Below are 21,937 nucleotides of genomic sequence, written 5' to 3'. Positions count from 1 at the left end.
CGGGACACGCTGCGCGTCATACTGCCATGTAGGCTTTACCGCGTCATAGTAACGAGGTGTCATCCCGCTTGGCTCGCTGACGTGGAAACGTTGGTGCTCTAAAAAGAACTAGACCAACCAGCCTTGGGTCGAACCCAAGCACCGAGCCCCACGACCAGGCCCAAAGAACACCCAAAGACCAATTGTCAAGATCCAAGATCCAAAGGCAAGGGTTCGGGCTCGAAGCTCGAGGCTCGCGGTGGCGCGCGTGTGGGCTCTACAACCCATCTTAGTCTACTAGAATTATTACATGTAATAATCATTCTTATTAAATATTTGTTTAATAAGCTTGTTACTTTCAATGTGAGATAATTAACTCCTAATTAATCCCTTGAGTTCTCTCATAGCTAATTTAATTAGCTCGCGATTTTGCGCGACTTTAATCCGTTATTTCTTACTCACCGGGAATCGGATTTGAGAAAATGAATATACCACGGTCATCTACTCCGAACGTAGATTGACTCTATATCATTTAATTTCACAAAATTAAATGTCTCGTTCGAAATATTATTGGTTAAAGTCATTTGACCGGGCATACGATTCCAACAGTAAGTATAACAAACTATGATACATATCCTACCATTATCATGTCTAGAGCAATGATCTGCTGGGCACTCAAAATGAACGACAACATGAGCGCCCCTCTTCAATACTCTTTTTCTTCTTCTTCTTCTTCTTCTTCTTCTTCTTCTTCTTCTTCTTCTTCTTCTTCTTCTTCTTCTTCTTCTTCTTCTTCTTCTGTTTTTTACATTTTATAATTTAGTCAATTCTCGCTTTCCTCTTCGATTCCTCTACGCTATCCTTCTTTTTCTTCTACAATTCTTTTTGCCTCCCCTCTTTAATTAACAGCGCCTCCCCTCACTTTTTTCTTCTACAATCAATTCTCTATTTTTTTTCTCTTTCTGCAATTCCCTCTTCCAATTTTGTGCTTAAATTTTCTTGCTCAATTCTTATTTTCTTCCAGTGCTACTTTCAATTGCCAACTACATACAACTTAGAATGCACATGGCTGTCAGATTTGTTCTCAAATTTTGAATCTCCATTTTGAAATCATTATCCCCAAATCTGAATTTGATATTCCACATAGATTTGTGTTTGGAGAGAAAAACATTGGGGAATTTTAATTTCTCTGTGTGTGATTTATATTTCTCTGCAAATATGAGATTGTGGATATATTAGAAGTGAGAAATTACAATATAAGATGTGTAGAGTGGAATTCGATTTTGGAAAAAAAATGTTATGGAATCTCATTTGGATAAATTATTGATAGAAAGGGTGAATTAAGCAGATGAAATTGTACGGGATAAAAGAACTGTGTGTATGGCTATTTGACTCAATATCGCTGGAGAATCAGGATCTGTGAAGAAATATAAAATAATTTCATAATCTTAAAGGAATTTACATTAATTTAAAACTAAAAATTAAAAGAGAAAATAAAAAAAGAAATTATTAAAGAAACTGTCGCTCATGCTGGCGCTCATTTTGAGCGCTTAGCATAGCAATCCTCATCATGTCTAATCAAAACATGGTTAGTCTATCACACAAACTCTTATTTTTTTTAATAATTTTTGGTAAAAGTGTAATGGTTAACGGCGAACGGGGAAATAGTAGTTGTACTCCTATAATACAAATAATTGCCTATTACCATATTCTTTTTACTTCACCCAAAAATAAGTGTGAAATTTATCTTTAATTATTTTTGATAAATGAATCTCATTATATTATTAATTTATTTTGGTCATATTTAGTACTACTCCATAAAATTAACACACAAAAATAGGTACATCATTCTCTTAATTTTTCCAACACTTCCATTCATATTTAATAAAACTCGAGCCTAATCAAAGTAATACTACAATTAATCACAGATGAAAAGAGTAATAATAAGAAACTATATCAAATCATGCAATAAATAAGAATTTCTAAATTAACCTTTAAAATTGTGAAAACTGAAAACCTTGAAAAAACGTAATCCAATTTTTAATTGGGCCTACAAAAATAAAGGCCGAAGAAGATTATCAGTGGTCGGCTCAATCTATACATATATAATTCAATCGCCTAAACCCTAGCTTGATCTTCGCCATTACTCTGCGTAGCTGCTTGAAGCTCTCTCCAGTTTCTCGCTGCGATCCCACTTTCTACAGCAAAGATGGTACATCCTCCGATTCAGTGTTATTGCGAATTTTTTCGTTTCATGGAGAATTTCCGATTTATTTGGTTTGATTATTGCGTTGTTCTCCTTTTAATTGATCAATTGCTGCTTGTTGATAGGTTCTTTCAAACGATTACGATTTGCTCAACCCACCGGTTGAGCTTGAGAAGATGAAGCACAAGCTCAAGCGTCTCGTCCAATCCCCAAACTCATTCTTCATGGTAATAATCGTTATCTAATTTTTAAAATTTTCGTTTTTTGCGTTATTGTTTTCTGTTAAATTTCAATTGGGGATTTCTGTGGTTGTTGTAGGATGTTAGGTGCATGGGTTGCTTCAACATGTAAGTTCTTTCAATTTTATTAGATTGTATAAACAAATTATGATATTGTGAATCAATTGTTGATGGATGTTGAACTGCTTGTAGTTTTGGTTGATATGTGCTGTGAATTTATGTATGTAAATGTGTATGTTTTTGCAGAACCACTGTTTTCAGCCAATCCCAAACCGTTGTTGTGTGCGGAAACTGCCAAACGGTGCTCTGCCAACCGACTGGTGGCCGAGCCCGCCTCACCGAGGGCTGCTCCTTCCGAAAAAAGGGCGATTGAAGAACATAGACTGAGTCAAGAGGTTTTTTGGGTTGGATGTTTTTTGACATGTAATGCTCCTCTCAAGAACATAGCCCTTGAAGTTATGTTATCCTAGTTTTGAATTGTGTTACATTATATATTTACAACTGACCAGTTTTATGTGATATTTTCTCACATTCACTTATTTTGTCTAATTGAAACTTATGCCGTTTCCCTCTTATTGTTATGGTTATTGTTTCCAAACTCCAAAGATTTACCCTCTCATTTATTCAGTTGATGCTTATGGTTCTTGTCTACAAAGATTTGCCCTTTTGGTTAGAAGATTTGATTAGATGCTCTTGAGGTAGTTGCTGGCCTCAGCTAGTTGTATATGTTTCTGATATCCATCTAGATGACTTGGTGCAATGACAAATGAAGTGTGGAAAAATTGTAGCAAGATTTTAGAGTTTAATACAAGCATGCAATTCAAACTATTAAGCAGATACGTAGTGTTATCAACTAGGTTTGGCATCTAAGCAGTTGAGAGATTCATTTCTTAGAAAATTCTTTTTGTTGTTTTCAACAGTGGAACCAACACTACATGTTGCTGAATTAAGAAAGTTCCTGCAGCAAAGTGAGAATATTATAAATATGTTAAGAGTGGATCTATTAAACTATTACGCAGATACATCATCATAGATACTACAAAATAGATACACACCAAGACATTTAATCTTTATTCAAGAAGAAGCGGTTTTAGGCAGTTGTGAGCTCAGTCTGAGTGCATGAGATGAAGCACTGGTATGGAGCGGAATGGCATTGGCAGTCGTGGTGGATGCTTAGCAAGTTCCTGAGCCACCTCCTTCATTGATGGCCTCGACTTCGGATCAGAGCTAATGCATTTCAGTGCTGTTTTCACCACTCCAGCCACTTCCCTCGACACTCTTACATCTTCATCTGGAGATGGTAGTCTCTTGTCTAATAGTTGTTGCACCATCATGTTTTGAGCAAACTGCGTGGATATCTTCATCATGGTCACGGAGGAAACAAAATTCCCCGGATGATCTCCAAACATGACCTCCAATGCTAAAACTCCGAAGCTATACACATCACATTTTTCTGTGACCACCATTGTGAAAGCCAACTCTGCAGCCAACAAACATGTCATCGTCATGAATACAGTTAACTTGAAACTACGTTATCGTGTGCATACCTGGTGCGATATATCCCCTAGTTCCCACGAGTATTGTTTGATTGGATGAATCTGGATCCAACAATCTAGCAGTACCAAAATCAGATAAACAACCTTCAAACTTTGAATCCAAGAGTATGTTGTTGCTTGAAATGTCTCTGTGTAAAATAGGCGGGCTGCAATCATGATGCAAGTAAGATAGGGCATTTGCAATGCCCTTCACCACATTTGCCCTCTTCTTCCAGTTCAGCTCCACGGCTTCGTCGTCGTCCTTCAACACACTAAAGAGGCTTCCTCTATCCATGTAGTCGTAGATGAGAAACATGCTCCGTTGGTGTAGACAAAAACCTAAAAGCTTTACAATATTGCGATGGCGAATCTGAGAGAGAAGCTTGGCTTCATTCCTAAAAGAGGAGTCAAAAGTAGGATTATCTCCTTCAAATCTGTGAAGCTTCTTAACAGCAACAACTCTTCCAGTGGGCAGTTGTGCTCTGTAGACGCTTCCGTAAGCTCCAGTTCCAATGCAGCATCTGAAGTCAAAGTCTGCTGTTGCTTCAGTGATATGTTCATAGGCAATGTTGCCATCGAAGTTCCAAATGTTGAATATATCACCATGTCTTAGATCAGGTGTGTTTGGAGCTGCTTTCTTTCTTAAGTAAAAAACTCCAAAGAGAACTGAAAGCAGAAACACACACCCAAATACTATCACCACTGCATAAACTACATGTGACCTGCTTCCATGTTTTGCTCCCTCCACACTTCCATCTGGGATAAGTAACTTGGGATTGCCGAGGAATGACTCTGCTTGAAAGTTAAGCCAGACATCGTGCGGAATCTGGCCCTCTAACTGATTATAGGACAAATTGATTCCTTTCAAATTGAAAACAGATTGAGGGACTCCACCAGAAATATTGTTCCAGGAAAGATCGATATTCTGTAAGCGTTTAGCAGCAACATATCCAAAGTCAAAAGGTATCTGTTCTTTGATTAAGTTCCTGCTTAGATTTATCATCATGATTGAAGGCAGCTTTTCAATCCCCCCTACAAAAACACCTTCCAACCTATTGACATCCAATTTCAAAAATTGTAAACTTGTTAGTTGGGCGATAGTTGAGGGAAGAGAGCCACTGATGCTGTTGTTGCTCAAATCAAGAACAACCAACTTCTTGAGGTTCCCTATTCCAGAGGGAATGGCACCATGAATCATGTTTTGAAAAATTTCAAGCATCTCTAGTTCAGTGAGATTTGCCATTGAAATAGGCAACTCACCGTAGAGTTGATTTTGAGACATATTGAGATGAGTTAGTCTCGCTAAGCGTCCTATCTCAGGTGGAATGACACTGGAAAAGTTATTAGAAGAAAGGTCAAGAACTTGTAATTTAGCGAGGTTTAGAAGTGAAAGAGGCAACTCGTCCTTGAGTTGATTGTGAGACACGTCAAGATAAGTTAGTTCTGGTAAGCTTCCTATCTCAGGGGGAATGACACCATAAATGAAGTTGTGTGAAACGTCAAGCATCCTCAATTTGGTGAGATTTGGCAGTGAAAGAGGCAACTCGCCGTTGAGGTCATTATGAGACAAATCAAGATAAGTTAGCTTGGATAAGCTTCCTATGTTTGGTGGAATGACATTATCACCGTAATAATAGCTATGAGAAATGTCAAGCACATGTAACTCACTGAGATTTGCCAATGAAATAGGAAGCTCATAAGCGAGTAGATTATGAGACAAATTGAGATGTCTAAGCTTAGATAAGAATCCAATGGAAGGGGGAATGGAATTATAATAGCAATTGTTATCAGAAATGTCAAGCACATGTAACTCAGTCAGATTTGCTAATGAATCAGGCAGGCAAGTTCGGAGCCTATTATTCGACAAATTGAGATTAGTTAGGTCGGAGAGGTAACCTATTTGTGGTGGGATATCTCCATAGAGACCACACGAGCTGAGATGAATGCTAGTGAGGGATGTAAAAACAAGCAGATCCAAATTGCCAAGATCGTGACACCACCGAGGATTGCCAGTGCATCCTACTTGAGATTGCAGGCTTATCTCTGCAACGCGGCCATGATAATCACAAGTAATGCCTTTCCAGTCACAGTGATGAGCTGTGGAGTTGATATAAGGCCATCCAAAATCCATTAACGCCTTCAATTCTTTGCTAGAATTTGAAACATTCCTTGCTACTGCTTTACTCAACATTAATGTGGTGATGATGAGGATCATCAAACTACTAGCAAATCCTAAACCCATCACTTTATAATATACTACTATGATCTAGTATTATCTTAATTTAGCAGTAGTAGCTCCAGTATCATCTCTATATATAATTCTATCACATATTTAATTAATACAAACAGAAAGTCTTTCAGGTCAATGCAGATTATTCAATTCCCTTTACAGTTTAATGCAATGTATGGGGATATGTTCTTTCCCTTTACACGTTTGAATTGAAAGAAAGTCAAAAAACTCTCCTAATTTTCCTTCCTTCAAAGATATGAATGCAACTCAAGCATTGACTTGGTAATTTTATTTTGTGTTATAAAATCCTGCACATGTATTATTGTTGACTATTAATGCAATAGTTTCCATAAGGACTAAGCTAAGTAAAATAACCTAGTTTGTAAAAAACAGAACAAAAGTAACTAGGGATGACCTATACCAAGATACATTACATCTTGATTCTACAAATATTCACTACATAATTGAAGAAAAAGAAGAAGAAGAAAATAAGGAATATTCATAGGAGCTCAGTCTGTGTGCATGAGATGAAGCACTGATATTGAGCGGAATGGCATTGTCAACCGTGGTGGATGTTTAGCGAGCTCCTGAGACACCTCCTTCATACACGGCCGCGAGTTTGGATCAGAGCTTATGCATCTCAGTGCTGTTTTCACCACTCCAACCACTTCCCTCGACACTCTTACATCTTCGTCTGGAGATGGTATCCTCTTGTCCATGAGTTGTTGCACCATCATGTTTTGAACAAACTGCGTGGATCTCTTCACCATTGTCATGGAGGAAATGAAATCCCCTGGATGATCTCCAAACATGACTTCCAATGCCAAAACTCCAAAGCTGTATACATCACATTTTTCTGTAACAACCATTGTGAAGGCCAACTCTGCATCCAACTAACATGTCATCGTCATGAAAACAGTTGCTACATTAAACTATGTTATGGTGTGCGTACCTGGTGCAATATATCCTCGAGTTCCCACAGGTAGGGTCTGATTAGATGAATCTGGATCCAACAATCTAGCTGTCCCAAAATCAGATAAACAGCCTTCGAACTCTGAATCCAAGAGTATGTTTTTGCTCGATATGTCTCTGTGTAAAATAGGAGGGCTGCAATCATGATGCATGTAAGATAGGGCATTTGCAATGCCCTTCACCACATTTAACCTCTTCTTCCAGTTCAGCTCCACAGCTTCGTCGTCATCCTTTAACACGCTAAAGAGGCTTCCTCTTTCCATGTAGTCGTAGATGAGAAACATGCTCCGTTGGTGCATACAGAAGCCGAGAAGCTTCACAATATTACGGTGGCGAATCTGAGAGAGAAGCTTGGCTTCATTCCTAAAAGAGGAGTCAAAAGTAGGATTATCTCCTTCAAAACTGTGAAGCTTTTTAACTGCAACAACTTTTCTCGTGGGCAATACTGCTCTATAGACGCTTCCGTAGGCACCAGTTCCAATGCAGTATCTCAAGTCAAAGTCTTGGGTTGCTTCGATGATGTCTTGATATGCCATGTTGCCATCGAAATTCCATATCTTGAATATGTTTCCATGTCCCAAATCAGGTGTGGCTGCAACTACTGCTTTCTTTCTCAACAAAAAGACTCCAAAGAAAAGTGTAAACAGAAACACACAGACAAATACCATCACCACAGCAAGAATTAATTTTGAATTGTCTCGTTTTTCTTGAATCCTGGATTCCTTTGGAGGATGTAAATTGGTGTTCCCTTGGAACGATTCGATCCCAAACTTACGCCATACGTTGGCTGGAATCTCACCTTCTAAATTATTATAGGACAAATCGATTCCCTCCAAACTTGAAATAGATATAGGGACTTCACCAATAAGATGGTTTGTAGAAAGATTGATATTAAGAAACTTTGCATTAGCAACATTTCCCAGTTGAGAAGGTATCCTTCCTCCTATTGAACACTCTCTGAGGCCTATGGTTTTGATAGAAGGAAGCATGTGTATTCCTGCTTCGAAAACACCTTCCAACCTATTGCCATCCAATTTCAAGATTTCCAATCTTGTTAATTGGCTCATAGTTGAGGGCAAAGAGCCATTGATGTTATTGAAGCTCAAATAGAGATGAGTAAGTTTGGATAAGCTTCCTATATCAGGTGGAATCAGACCATAAATGCCATAGTTATAAGAAATGTCAAGCACAAGTAACTCACTGAGGTTTGCCAATGAAAGAGGCAGTTGGGAATTGAGTAGATTATTCGAGAAATTGAGATAAGATAGGTTGGAGAGGTAACCTATGTTTGGTGGGATAGCTCCATAGAGACCACATTCGGTGAGATGAATGCTAGTGAGTGATGTGAAAACAAGTGGATCCAAATAGCCAACGTCGTGACACTGAAATTCATCATCGCATCCTACAACAGTTTGTAGGCTTAGCTCTGCAACGCGGCCATGATCGTCACAGGTAATGCCTTCCATGTGGCAGTGATGAGCAGTGGAGTTGATATAAGGCCATCCAAAATCCATCAACGCCTTCAATTCTCTGCTCGAGTTTGAAGCAGCTACGTTATTGATCAGCAATGAGCAGATGCTCACAGTGATGATAATAGCATTAGCAACAAACACGACATTCATCTTTTATAGTATTCTCTTGTTCACATATATATGATTCTGTTTCTTAATCCTCTATTCATACCTCTGATATCACTTTATATAAACTTGCAAGTTTCTAATGGTAATTATTGACACCACACATTTAATGAGTGAACAACATAAAAATCAAAGTCAATGCCTGAATTATTCAATGACTACAATCAAATTTTCCAAAACTTTCCTTTTCCATTGTATTGCATTACGTTACGTGAGGTTTTTTTTTTCTTTTTAATTAAAGTGTAGCTTTTTCTAAGGACTAATTTACTAAGTGATGATAATTAAACTTGTAGAAAATAAATGCATCACGTATATAATCTATTTTGTGTACTTGCTAATTTTGTCAAACATATTAATATTAGTACTACCAATTATCTATCTAACTATGCCAATTAGTAAAATAGTTGTAGTATGTTTTTCAAAATTGTGAAGAAAAATTATATATATATATATATATATAGGGAGATGATCAAAATAAGTATGTGTTTAAATCCAGAAATGCAGACCAAATCTTGGCCCTAGGATTAGATGATCTAATGGTCAATAATTAACCAAAAACACGGAAGGTCATAATTAAGCAATTTTATGTCATATTATAATATTTGGGTTTAATGTCATGCTAAGATCGTTTTAGGTCATGCTTTGTTAGCATGACCTAAAAATTACCTAATTATGACCTAAAAGTGACCTAATTATGATATTGTTCTGCATTTCTGTATTTAAATCTAGTTTTGCATAGATCAAAACCCTATATATATATATATATATATATATATATATATATATATATATATATAGGGTTTTGATCTATGCAAAACTAGATTTAAATATAGAAACGCAGAACAATATCATAATTAGGTCACTTTTAGGTCATAATTAGGTAATTTTTAGGTCATGCTAACAAAGCATGACCTAAAACGATCTTAGCATGACATTAAACCCAAATATTATAATATGACCTAAAATTGCTTAATTATGACCTTCCGTGTTTTTGGTTAATTATTGACCATTAGATCATCTAATCCTATGGCCAAGATTTGGTCTGCATTTCTGGATTTAAACACATACTTATTTTGATCATCTCCCTATATATATATATATATATATATATATATATATAGAGTAGTGATCTATGGCAAACACCTCTTAACCATATAACTAGAGAACAAATAATAGCCACAAGATCAAAAAAATCAAGGGCTAATATTAGTTTTCGAATTTAATGAGATATTAGCTCCCTCAATCACAAATTTACTCCATAATAACAAGTCAGGGGTATTATTGTCATTACACCATCGAATTAAATCCAAAATTGTGTTAGTCATTCAGAAATTCGCGCCGATTCAGTTCGTCTCTCTCGTTCTCCTCTGTTCAATCCGAATCGCCGACTCAACCGCATTCAAGCCGTCGCCGTCGCCGTCGCCGATTAAACCGAATTCAACTCGTCAGCATCATCTACTTTGTCAAACAAATGGATACAAATCAAAAGGATTTTTCAAAAAGTAAGTTTCCTACTGATTAACAATCATTTCTAGGTTTTATTTTAGATCTGATTTAGATTTGTATTCTTTGTAGCTTTCGAACGAACAAAGAAAAAAACAACCGGAAGTTCCGTTTCACTTCACTCAGGCTCGAACCGTGAGTCATTCCTACTATTTATTAATTTTAATATACAATATCTTCGTTTGCTGTGAATATGAAAACCGTAGTTTCTGTGTTTAGATTTATAGTTGTTTCACTGATGTTAAGTGATTATGAAAACCGTAGTTTCTGTAGTAAGATTTATAGTTATTTCAGTGATGTTTAGTGATTATGAAAACCATATAGCCTTTGTATTACGTTTACATGGTTAGATTTATAGTTGTTCTGCAAAAAAGAGTGAAGTGTTTCCTGAACAAGAGTGAAGTGTTTTCTGAACAAGAGTGATGTGTTTTGTGAACAAGAGTGAAGTGTTTTCTGAACAATAGTGAAGTTTTTCCTGAACAAGAGTGATGCCTTTTGTAAACAAGAATGATGCGTTTTCTGAACAAGAGTGAAGTGTTTTGTGAACAAGAGTGAAGTGTTTTATGAACAAAAGTGAAGTGAAATCAGAATAAGAGTGATGTGTTTTTGTAACAAGAGTGATGTGTTTTCTGAACAATAGTGAAGTTTTTCCTGAACAAGAGTGTAGTCTTTTCTGAACAAGAGTGATGCCTTTTGTAAACAAGAATGATGCGTTTTCTGAACAAGAGTGAAGTGTTTTGTGAACAAGAGTGAAGTGTTTTATGAACAAAAGTGAAGTGAAATCAGAATAAGAGTGATGTGTTTTGTGAACAAGTGTGATGTGTCTGATTTTTTGCTATATTGATTTTTTTCCTCATATCCATGAAGTTGCTGCAGCCGAAAAAAGGTCTAAGATGCGTGAAGATAGACTGCAACAAAGTGCTGCACGTACAACTGAAATAAGCACAATAAATCAACAGGATGTTCTTCGAACAACAACTTCTGCCGAAATAAGGTCAAAAAAGAAAAATGATATGCAGAAACCAGAGAGTGAGTTATGTAATTATTTATGTATTGGGCATAGTTATTAATGTATAATTTTGAGCTATATTAAGTGTGTATTCACGAATTTGATCAAAAATCTTGTATGTATTTAGCCTCAAAGCGTGGGAGGTCACAATGCATCGACAAACCAGAAATGCCTGCCAGAAAGAAACAGGCTAAAGCAAAGAGTGACAAAGCTATTACTTGTAAAATCAGAAGACCTAAATTGGTCATTAAGATAGGGGTGAAAGTTTTGGTTGATGCCATTGAGAAAATGAACTCCAAACAAAAAGCTGCTCTGGAAGAGATGGGTTTCGGACAGCTTGTGCATTTGAAGATACGATGTATTCCTGCTGACATGGCATTTTCACTACTTGAAAATTTTAATCATGACAACTGCTCCAGAATAAAACTTGTTGATGATCAACCATTACACATCACTGAGGAGGATGTGTATGCTACGTTGGGACTGCCAAGAGGAGAGTTGATGATTAAAAGAGAAAAGAAGCATGAAATGAATGATGTGATGAAGACCATTGTCAATGCTAAGAAGAACAAAGCAATAACCCCAGCTGATTTGCAAGAGCAGCTTGATAGTGATCTAGAAGGTGGTTAGTGGTTTAAGAAAATATTTCTTATTCTGTTGGACAATGTTCTGATCTCACCAACTGCCAACGGAAAATGTCTTGGCCGTATCATGGACGATATTGGCAACATTTCAAATGTGAGGCAGTACAATTGGTGCAGCTACGTGTTGGATACGCTAATCACAGCACATGATAGCTGGAAACTCAAGAACAAATCCACCCCATTCACTGGACCAATCACTTTCCTCTTGGTGAGTTTTCTATTTTAACCACTCCTTTATAGTGAAGTAAAAACATGCTTAGAGTGAAGTAAAATCAAATTTAGAGTGATGTTTTTCACGGTTAAGTAGTAAAAGCATGGTTAGAGTGATGTGTTTTTTATACATGAGTGAAATCAGAATAAGAGTGATGTGTTTTGTAAACAAGAGTGAAGTAAAATGTGAATAAGAGTGAAGTGTTTTGTGAACAAGAGTGAAGTAAAATCAGAACATGAGTGAAGTGTTTTGTGAACAAGAGTGATGTGTTTTGTGAACAAGAGTGAAGTAAAATGAGAATAAGAGTGATGTGTTTTGTGAACAAGAGTGAAGTAAATGAGAATAAGAGTGAAGTGTTTTGTAAACAAGAGTGAAGTAAAACCAGAATAAGAGTGATGTGTTTTGCGAGTGAAGTAAAATGTGAATAAGAGTGAAGTGTTTTGTGAACAAGAGTGAAGTAAAATCAGAACAAGAGTGAAGTGTTTTGTGAACAAGAGTGAAGTGTTTTGTGAACAAGAGTGAAGTAAAATGAGAATAAGAGTGAAGTTTTTTGTGAACAAGAGTGAAGTAAAATGAGAATAAGAGTGAAGTGTTTTGTAAACAAGAGTGAAGTAAATCAGAATAAGAGTGAAGTCCTTGTAATGCATTTTATTATTGATCTGTTTTTGCAGGCATGCTATGTAGATAGGGTTGTCTACAGAACAAGACTGGTGGTTAGAAGATTCCCAACTGTCCGTAACTGGACAGAATTCATTCTTAAGGAGAGAGGACAGATGGAATTTGATAATGGAGGCACCATTGGAAGAGGAAGCATAGAAAGTATCATTGATCCTGTCTCCATTGAATCTTTATATGCCAACAAGGATTCAATAACTGTCACTACCTCTGTCCCTTCAACTGATGAAGCAACTTTACGTGTTGAAGCCCCCCCTTCAACTGATGATGTCCCCCATTCAACTGATGATGCCCCCCTTCAACTGATCAAGTTCCTTCGTCTGATGAAATTAAAAGTTCAATTAGGGAGGCTGCAGATGCAATTAGTAAAATGATGAGGTATATAAAGGTTGCTCCAGCAAATACCAATGACATCAATTGCTTCAAAGTTGCAGCTATAAATGCACTAAAGATGGTTGGTGTGGAGGTTGATCAAGGGGACCAAGCTGTTTCTAAGCCAATTGAAAACATGACACAAGCTATGGAAGATGATCAAGAAGATGATCCAGAATGGATTCAGCTTGTGGAAAAACTGATGGAAATCCATGATGAAAAATGCAAATTAGTGAATGAAGGCACAACAATTTTCCCTGATATTAACTTGGGAAAGAAACCAGTAAGTTCAAGATTTGGAATAGAAACCATGGATATTTTAAACAATTTGATTGTGGTCTGTTGAACTTTAACACTTGACATTTGATTCAGAGTGAACTAAAAACAATTTGTATTATGTTATGTACTAATGCATAATATTTATTTACTTTTTTGACTTTTTATTCTTATGTTATATCGCATTTCACTATTTGCAGGAGACAAATGAATTTTATGAAGATGTAGCTAAAGCAACATCACAAAACACACAGATGAAGGTATAAAAAAGTGCTTCGAGTGATGTGTTCCATTGTTAAGTGAGGTTTCTGTGTTGCATGTGTATAGTGATGTGTTTGTTAACAAGAGTGAAGTGAATTCAGAATAAGAGTGATGTGTTTTGTGAACAAGAGTGAAGTGTTTTCTGAAAAGAGTGATGTGTTTTGTGAACAAGAGTGAAGTGTTTTCTGAATAAGAGTGATGTGATTTGTTAACAAGAGTGAAGTGAAATAAGAATAATATTGATTTGTTTTGTGAACAAGAGTGAAGTAAAATCGAAGTAAGAATGATGTGTGTTATGAACAAGAGTGAAGTGATTTCTGAACAAGAGTGATGTGTTTTGTGAACAAGAGTGAAGTGTTTTGTGAACAAGAGTGAAGTGAAATATCAATAAGAGTGATGTGTTTTGTAAACAAGTGTGAAGTAAAAATCGTGTTGATAGTGATGTGTTTTCATTTCTTATTATGAAAATAGGACGACATTGTGGATGCCCAAATTGCATCTGCAATAGAAGCATGCATGGAGATATATGCTGATGATGATTGTGTTCAATCAGAGTTAAATGTATCTGGCAAAAATCCTTCAACCGAAATAGTAGTTTACAATCCAGACATTGTAAGTGTTAAACAATGATATATCTCATCCATTCACCAACACTTTTAACAAACATCAAGTGAACTATATGTCTTATATAGTGATGTTTTCATATCATTCTTGCCCTGACAGGAAACTGCTAGGATTGAACAAATGGAGATACGCTCAAAAGCTGAGAAGAAAATATCAGCTGCATTGAAATCTCCATTCCATGAAAGAGTGGTTAAGGCTAAAACCAAGTTTACCTTGAAAGAGTCACAAGTCTTTTTGTGGATTATGACAACAAATGAATTAAATGAGTAAGATTTATATTATAGTTCTGATTTAGAAAAAAAAAACATACAAAATATGTGCTAACACACACACATGTTTGAACAGGGACACCATAGTGTATGATGATGATGTCATAATGGTAACAAAAAGAGAATTCTGTTCACTGTTGCCACATACGCTAATAGAAGTGGGTGTGATAAGTGCATGGGCTTCTTATTTAAATAACATGGAAGAATACAGGTCCCTATCTTCATCGAGGCGCCTCTTTTTCACAACATACCCAACAGTAAGAATAGAATAAATTTTGAACAGTATTGTGATTATGAAAACCGCAGTTTCTGTGGTAAGATTTATAGTTGTTTCATTGATTTTAAGTGATTATGAAAACCGTATGGCCTTTGTATTATGTTTACATGGTTAGATTTACGAGTGAAGTGTTTTGTGAACAAGAGTGAAGTAAAATCAAAGTAAGAGTGATGTGTTTTGTGAACAAGGGTGAAGTAAAACAAAGTGAATTATTTCAATCCAGATTTAACTTGTCTCATTTTTCAGCTGTATACAGTTGTTCACCGGCCTGATGGGGTCGACCTCATGACCATAATTGATAGATTCTGTGACAATTTACAAACTGAGGTTGAACAAATTCCGTATTTCAAATGGGCCGACGTAGATTTGGTAAATACTGAACACAATTGATTCTTTATTATATTCTCTAGTTGTTTTTATTCTGAAATTATTATTATTATCTATGTAGGTGTTCTTTCCAATTTGTGCTGCGGAACATTACTATACCATATGCTTCAGATTTAGTACTAACAGTATAGTGCTGATTGACAATTCAAAGAATGCTGACGATGTGGACATAACAGTCAAATATGGTGGCATACCTGAAAATGTGGTAAGTATACACGATATACAGTGCAGTATTTTTGTGATTACAATGAATTATAGTTCTCTTTATAGTGAACTACATCTGATATTCATGATGATATATTGCAGAAATTATATTTTTGTCATTATTTGACAAAAATGGGGCATCACAACCAAACCAAATCAATAAAGGATGTGAGTATAATAAGGCTCAAAATGCCTTGGAGAACAACATCAAATGTAGAAGATTGCGGAGTTTTTTTGATGCGACATTTGGAATGTTATCATGGTGAGCGCGAACAAGATTGGAAGTGTGGATTAACTACAAGAAGCAAAGGAATACTCCAAAGACTGAGAGCAAAGTATTGCAGCGCATTATTATTGTCGGAAAAAAACCATCAGTCACTGAATATGTTGTCAGTAACATCAAAGCATTATGAAGAATATGGGAAAACCAATAACATAGATGTGGAAAAAATGATTGTAAACTTCAAGCGTTCATGAACTATTGTAGAAAACTTCATAAGTGAATTAACAAGTACTTATTTTACATTAATATCTTGTTTACTATTTAATTCACTGTTGTGTTTTGTAAACCACTAAATGATGTGTTTCGTGAAGAAGAGTGAAGTAAACTCAGAATAAGAGTGAAGTCTTTCGTGAAGAAGAGTGAAGTAAAATCAGAATAAGAGTGATGTGTTTTGTGAACAAGAGTGTAACAAAATCAGAATAAGAGTGATGTGTTTTGTGAACACGAGTGAAGTAAAATCAGAGTAAGAGTGATGTGTTTTGTGAACTAGAGTGAAGTAAAATGACAGTAAGAGTGATGCGTTTGTGAACAAGACTAAAGTAAAATGACAGTAAGAGTGATGCGTTTGTGAACAAGAGTGAAGTAAAATCAGAGTAAGAGTGAGGTGTTTAATGAACAAGAGTGAAGTAAAATCAAAGTAAGAGTGATGTGTTTTGTGAACAAGAGTGAAGTAAAATCAGAGTAAGAGTGATGTGTTTTGTGAACAAGAGTGAAGTAAAATCAAAGTAAGAGTGATGTGTTTTGTGAACAAGAGTGAAGTAAAATGACAGTAAGAGTGATGCGTTCTGTGAACAAGAGTGATGAACTTACTGGCACTTGAGCATTAGTACTCTAAAAATTCGCATTGAGATAAAATTCACTCAAAAGTGTAATAAAATGAATCATTAGTACTCTAAAAATACTACAATGTGAACTATTTCTATACAAATCCTCATTGCCTCTGATTTGACTTCTCATTAACCTTTTTGCAGTTCCTAGAATCATGGTGTCCAATCTCATGACAGTTTCCACACTTTCGGCCAGGTTTCATTGCTAACTTTATTGCTGACTCCCTCTTCGATTTCTTCCTACTTCCACTTCCCTTTGTACTAACAACCTCAGGAGGATGAACTTCAATATTGTTCGGGACATGTGAGCCATAGAAGTTCTCAATCATTGCTCTCTTCTGTGTGGAAGACAGAACAACATCTTCGCCAAGAAGCTGCTTCCTACCTTCTTCAATAATTGCAGCGAATGCATTGATTTGATCAATGTTCCCTTCAATGCTTTGTGCTGTTTCAATGAATAATCCGTACAAGTTTTTAAATGCAATCTTCTTCTTGTCCACAGCAAGGTGTATTTCTTGATCATCACAAAAACCTCCATGTATTGGCTTCACAAACTGTGACTTCAACCATCTTCCTCCATGCAACTTATCGGGTATCAACTTAACAAAATTATGTTTCAACACACAAAATATATGGCTGCACAATAGACCAAGTCTTTCAAATTTTTTGCATCCACACAAATAGGTGTCATCACCAATGGAGTAAGTCACTGTCCATGAGTTTGAATCCTTGTCCTTTATGTCATATACTTCAATATCTGTATTGGTAGACACTCCTAGAGTTGCACAAGACAAAGAGAAACATGCATATACTATCTCTTCTTGAATTTCAGTATAAGCACTACCACTATATATCGTCGATGCATGTTTCTCGATTTCCAATCCTGTTCGCAAAATAGGTACTTTTGTTGAATCATAGTATTCAAGCTTTGCACTATTACTTCTTTGAGTCTCCAGAGCATGATTATAGTTCATATAAAATTGCATAAGGTTAGCCCGAGACTTTGAGTACCTTTTGAAGAAGTTATTTTGTGATTCAGATATAGAAGTTGTCTTTATCAACGAACTCATCGAAAAATCACGGAAAAAGGCTGGAACCCAAAATTTTCTGGATGCAAACATTGATGAAAACCAGACATTATTGGTCAGCCCATATCTTTCCATTATAGCATGCCAAGTTTCCTCAAATGCATCAGGTTCTATCAACTCTGACCATACACATGCATTCAGTTCCTTCTTTAATTGTTCACTACCAAGCATGTTCTTTGGCAATTTGTCAGCAACTTTATTCATAACGTGCCACATACACCACCGGTGTCTTGTATTGACAAGGACCTCCTCAACAGCAACTTTCATTCCTAAGTCTTGGTCGGTTACAATGAGTTTGGGAGCCACACCCATACACTTTACAAATTGGTTAAATAACCATGAAAAGGAGTTGGCATTTTCCTTGGACAAAAGGCCAGCAGCAAATGTCACAGGGCGACCATGATTATCCTTGCCCGTAAAAGGAGCAAATATCATACAGTATCTGAAATGAAAAACAATTCACTATAAGCATGCAGAAAACACATCACTCTTTTTCACAAAATACGTCACTCTTGTTCAGTCAATACTTCACTCTTTTTCACAAAACACTTCACTCTTGTTATGATTTCAGAAAACACATCAATATAAGCATGCAGAAAAATACATCACTCTTTTTCACAAAACACGTCACTCTTGTTCAGACAATACTTCACTCTTTTTCACAAAACACTTCACTCTTGTTATGATTTCAGAAAACACATCAATATAAGCATGCAGAAAAATACATCACTCTTTTTCACAAAACACATTACTCTTGTTAAGAAAACACTTCACTCTTGTTCACAAAACACTTCACTCTTTTTCAGAAACACATCACTCATGTTATGATTTCAGAAAACAATTTAACAAAAGAGTAATTAGTGTGCACATACCTGTTTGTGGAGTATGTCGTATCAAACGAAACAATATCTCCATACAAATGGTAGTTTCTTCTGGCAGTAGGATCACACCAAAACAATCGTGTCATCCTATCCTTTGAGTTGACCTCATACTCATATGTAAATGCACTACACAACTCCTTCTTCCTTCGCAACTCATTCAATAACATTTGTGCATCAGCTCCTTCTACATAAGCTCTAAGGTCACGTCTATAGTTGCGCACTTCTAAAACAGTACACCCTACATAATCTAATCCACCAAGCACTTCTTTAAGTAAGCTAAAACTTAAAGTTGGACCAATATTTGCATTAGCACAATCGAGGATGAATTTCTGATGGACTAAATCCAAATTACGGTTCAAATTCATAAAACGCTTATGGCGTTCCTCAACCATCTCATGATTATGGTCTTCAACGAAACTTTGTATAACATAACCAACACCCATAATATACTTCCAAGACACTTTAGCATTACAATAGCACTTAATAGAAGAACGCTTTCGTTTCACCTCAGATTGTTTACTGTTTCTTTGCTTTGTACCTTCTCGGCTACACACCACGTAAATCCAAGTAGTGACATCTTTTTCCTTTTTCGATCCCTTTTTACGGGTGTCAAATCCAACATATCGAGCATAATTATTGTAGAAGTCCAATGCACGATCAAGGGTCATGAAACTTTGTCCAATTTTTGGTTTCAATTCATCTGGGCATTTTGGTACGCAAACCACTGTAAAAAACACAGCACTCTAATAATGAGATTACTGCACTCTTGTTCAGAAAAAGACTTAACTCTTGTTCACAATACACACCACTCTTATTCTGATTTTACTTCACTCTTGTTTACAAAACACATCACTCTTATTCTCATTTTACTTCACTCTTGTTCACAAAACACTTCACTCTTGTTCACAAAACACTTCACTCTTGTTCACAAAACACATCACTCTTATTCTGATTTTACTTCACTCTTATTTGCAAAACACATCACTCTTATTCTGATTTTACTTCACTCTTGTTCAGAAAACACTTCACTCTTATTCTGATTTTACTTCACTCTTCTTCACGAAACACATCATTTAGTGGTTTACAAAACACAACAGTGAATTAAATAGTAAACAAGATATTAATGTAAAATAAGTACTTGTTAATTCACTGATGAAGTTTTCTACAATAGTTCATGAACGCTTGAAGTTTACAATCATTTTTTCCACATCTATGTTATTGGTTTTCCCATATTCTTCATAATGCTTTGATGTTACTGACAAGAGTGAAGTGTTTTGTGAACAAGAGTGAAGTGTTTTGTGAACAAGAGTGAAGTAAAATGAGAATAAGAGTGAAGTGGTTTGTGAACAAGAGTGAAGTAAAATTAGAATAAGAGTGATGTGTTTTGTGAACAAGAGTGAAGTGTTTTCTGAACAAGAGTGAAGTAAAATCAGAATAAGAGTGATGTGTTTTGTGAACAAGAGTGAAGTAAAATCAGAATAAGAGTGATGTGTTTTGTGAACAAGAGTGAAGTATTTTCTGAACAAGAGTGAAGTGTTTTGTGAACAAGAGTGAAGTAAAATCAGAATAAGAGTGATGTAAACACATCACTCTTATTCTGAGGGCATCACTCTTGTTCACAAAACACATCACTCATGTTAACAAAACACATCACTCTTGTTCACAAAACACATAACTCTTGTTCACAAAACACATCACTCATGTTAACAAAACACATCACTCTTGTTCACAAAACACATCACTCTTGTTCACAAAACAGATCACTCTTATTCTGATTTCACTTCACTCTTATTTGCAAAACAACTGTAAATCTAACCATGTAAACATAATACAAAGACCATACGATTTTCATAATCACTTAACATCAGTGAAACAACTATAAATCTAATCACAAAAACTACGGTTTTCATAATCACAATACACGAAAATATTGTATATTAATAAATAGTAGGAATTGTTATAGAATTGAACAAGAGTGAAGTAATTGTTATAGAATTGAACGAATAATGATTACCTTTAGAAGTCTCAGCTTCCTCGCCCGAAGCTGATGAATCGGAATCGAAATAATCTTCGTCCGACCTCATAATTGAATCCATTGATTTGAATCACGATGATTGATTTGAATCGCGATGAACGGATTGAATAACGAATTGAATCGCGTCGAATTGAATTCAATCGCGATTTGAATGAAGTAATAAGATTTGGAACGAAATTTGGAAAAAAATCGGATCGCAAGTTTGGAAGGAAAGAAAAGATCGCAGATTATGGAGTAATTTGATCGCAGATTTGCATGTTTGATCGCAGATTTAAATTAAGAAAGCAATTTCCAAAATTACCCTCAACATATTTTCAATAATTAAAATAAATAATATTTGTTCCATTAAGATGTGTGGCTGAGATTTGTTCTCTAGTTATACACTTAAGATTAGTTATACATTGATCACTACTCTATATATATATATATATATATATATATATATATATATATATATATATATATATATAATTCACAGTCACAGCTCACACAACTTTCCTCATATTAGTATGGACCTTGCTACTACTTTCCTTATAATAGAATGCCTCCTTATGATAACCCCGTAATGGTTGATATTTCGTGCATGACTGCTCCAAGTATTACAAAGCACAGCTCACACAACCAACACCTTCTCTTTCGCACCTCCTGTTCGGTGACATCTTCCATCAGTTGCTGTTCCCACGGCTCCCTCATTCTTGATGTCTATAGGTGCACTATCTGTGATTTCTACATTCATTTGAAGTGTACCAAAAAGGATTAATTTCCATAAATTCGATCAACATCCTCTGCATTTGATCACTACTAGTCGCGGTAGTGACCACGACATCTGTGAGGTGTGTGAGGAAGGTATAGAGCTCAAGTATTGGTTGTACCACTGTGCTAAATGTGACTACTCTTTCCACGTGAACTGCATTCCCTCACTTGGCTATTTGTCCAAAGTCAAGTTCGGAGGCAAATTTGATATTCCTTGTCACTCTCATACTCTCACACTCAAACGGATGCTTTCTTTCGGAAGAAATGAGAAGTGTGTGTATTGCCACAAAATCATTCCAGGATTGGTAGATCAACCTGCTTTCTCCTGTTCACAATGCGATTATTGGATTCATTTTTCTTGTGCAAGGGATTCATTCACCTCCTCTCACAATCATAAATCCTTGGTTTTCGAGGAAATCGCACAGAAGTGGTATGATTTGCTTGATGAAGTCGAAGACGAAGACGAAGATTAAATGATAGTAGTAGTATACTATTGTAATTGTGGAAGAGATGAATTTACTCCGTTTAAGAAACTGTAATTTCTGCTGGTGAGGTGTGTG

The 21,937-nt window shown here is 35.9% G+C and overlaps 4 protein-coding genes across 5 annotated transcripts; 1 reads left to right on the top strand and 3 right to left on the bottom strand.

Moving 5' to 3' along the window:
* Positions 1–2,030: 2,030 nt before the first annotated feature.
* Positions 2,031–2,999, top strand: LOC121780898 (40S ribosomal protein S27-2-like). The gene is made up of 4 exons (XM_042178553.1): positions 2,031–2,191; positions 2,311–2,412; positions 2,504–2,532; positions 2,671–2,999. The coding sequence occupies exons 1-4, from the start codon at positions 2,189–2,191 to the stop codon at positions 2,795–2,797; spliced, it is 261 nt and encodes an 86-aa protein (XP_042034487.1). The 5' UTR covers positions 2,031–2,188; the 3' UTR covers positions 2,798–2,999.
* A 311-nt stretch (positions 3,000–3,310) lies between these two features.
* LOC121782237 (MDIS1-interacting receptor like kinase 2-like) lies at positions 3,311–6,115 on the bottom strand. Its single transcript, XM_042179991.1, has 2 exons — positions 3,972–6,115; positions 3,311–3,904 (listed from the first exon to the last, which is right to left on the bottom strand). Exons 1-2 carry the CDS (start codon positions 6,088–6,090, stop codon positions 3,531–3,533), a joined length of 2,493 nt encoding a protein of 830 aa, XP_042035925.1. The 5' UTR covers positions 6,091–6,115; the 3' UTR covers positions 3,311–3,530.
* Positions 6,116–6,533: 418 nt separating this feature from the next.
* LOC121782239 (MDIS1-interacting receptor like kinase 2-like) lies at positions 6,534–8,801 on the bottom strand. Of its 2 annotated transcripts, none has more exons than XM_042179992.1 (2): positions 7,142–8,801; positions 6,534–7,072 (listed from the first exon to the last, which is right to left on the bottom strand). In XM_042179992.1, exons 1-2 carry the CDS (start codon positions 8,781–8,783, stop codon positions 6,699–6,701), a joined length of 2,016 nt encoding a protein of 671 aa, XP_042035926.1. In that variant the 5' UTR covers positions 8,784–8,801; the 3' UTR covers positions 6,534–6,698. The 2 variants fall into 2 exon arrangements, with proteins under 2 accessions (XP_042035926.1, XP_042035927.1); XM_042179993.1 differs by having other exon boundaries at positions 6,897–7,082.
* A 7,923-nt stretch (positions 8,802–16,724) lies between these two features.
* Positions 16,725–20,706, bottom strand: LOC121781749 (protein FAR1-RELATED SEQUENCE 5-like). The gene is made up of 3 exons (XM_042179441.1): positions 20,604–20,706; positions 18,581–19,313; positions 16,725–18,150 (listed from the first exon to the last, which is right to left on the bottom strand). Exons 1-3 carry the CDS (start codon positions 20,683–20,685, stop codon positions 16,725–16,727), a joined length of 2,241 nt encoding a protein of 746 aa, XP_042035375.1. The 5' UTR covers positions 20,686–20,706.
* Positions 20,707–21,937: the final 1,231 nt, after the last annotated feature.

This window comes from Salvia splendens, chromosome 20, assembly GCF_004379255.2.
Source record: "Salvia splendens isolate huo1 chromosome 20, SspV2, whole genome shotgun sequence".
Taxonomy (NCBI): domain Eukaryota; kingdom Viridiplantae; phylum Streptophyta; class Magnoliopsida; order Lamiales; family Lamiaceae; genus Salvia; species Salvia splendens.
Note: the sequence above shows the minus strand (reverse complement) of the source record. Positions and strands in the feature narration are given on the sequence as shown.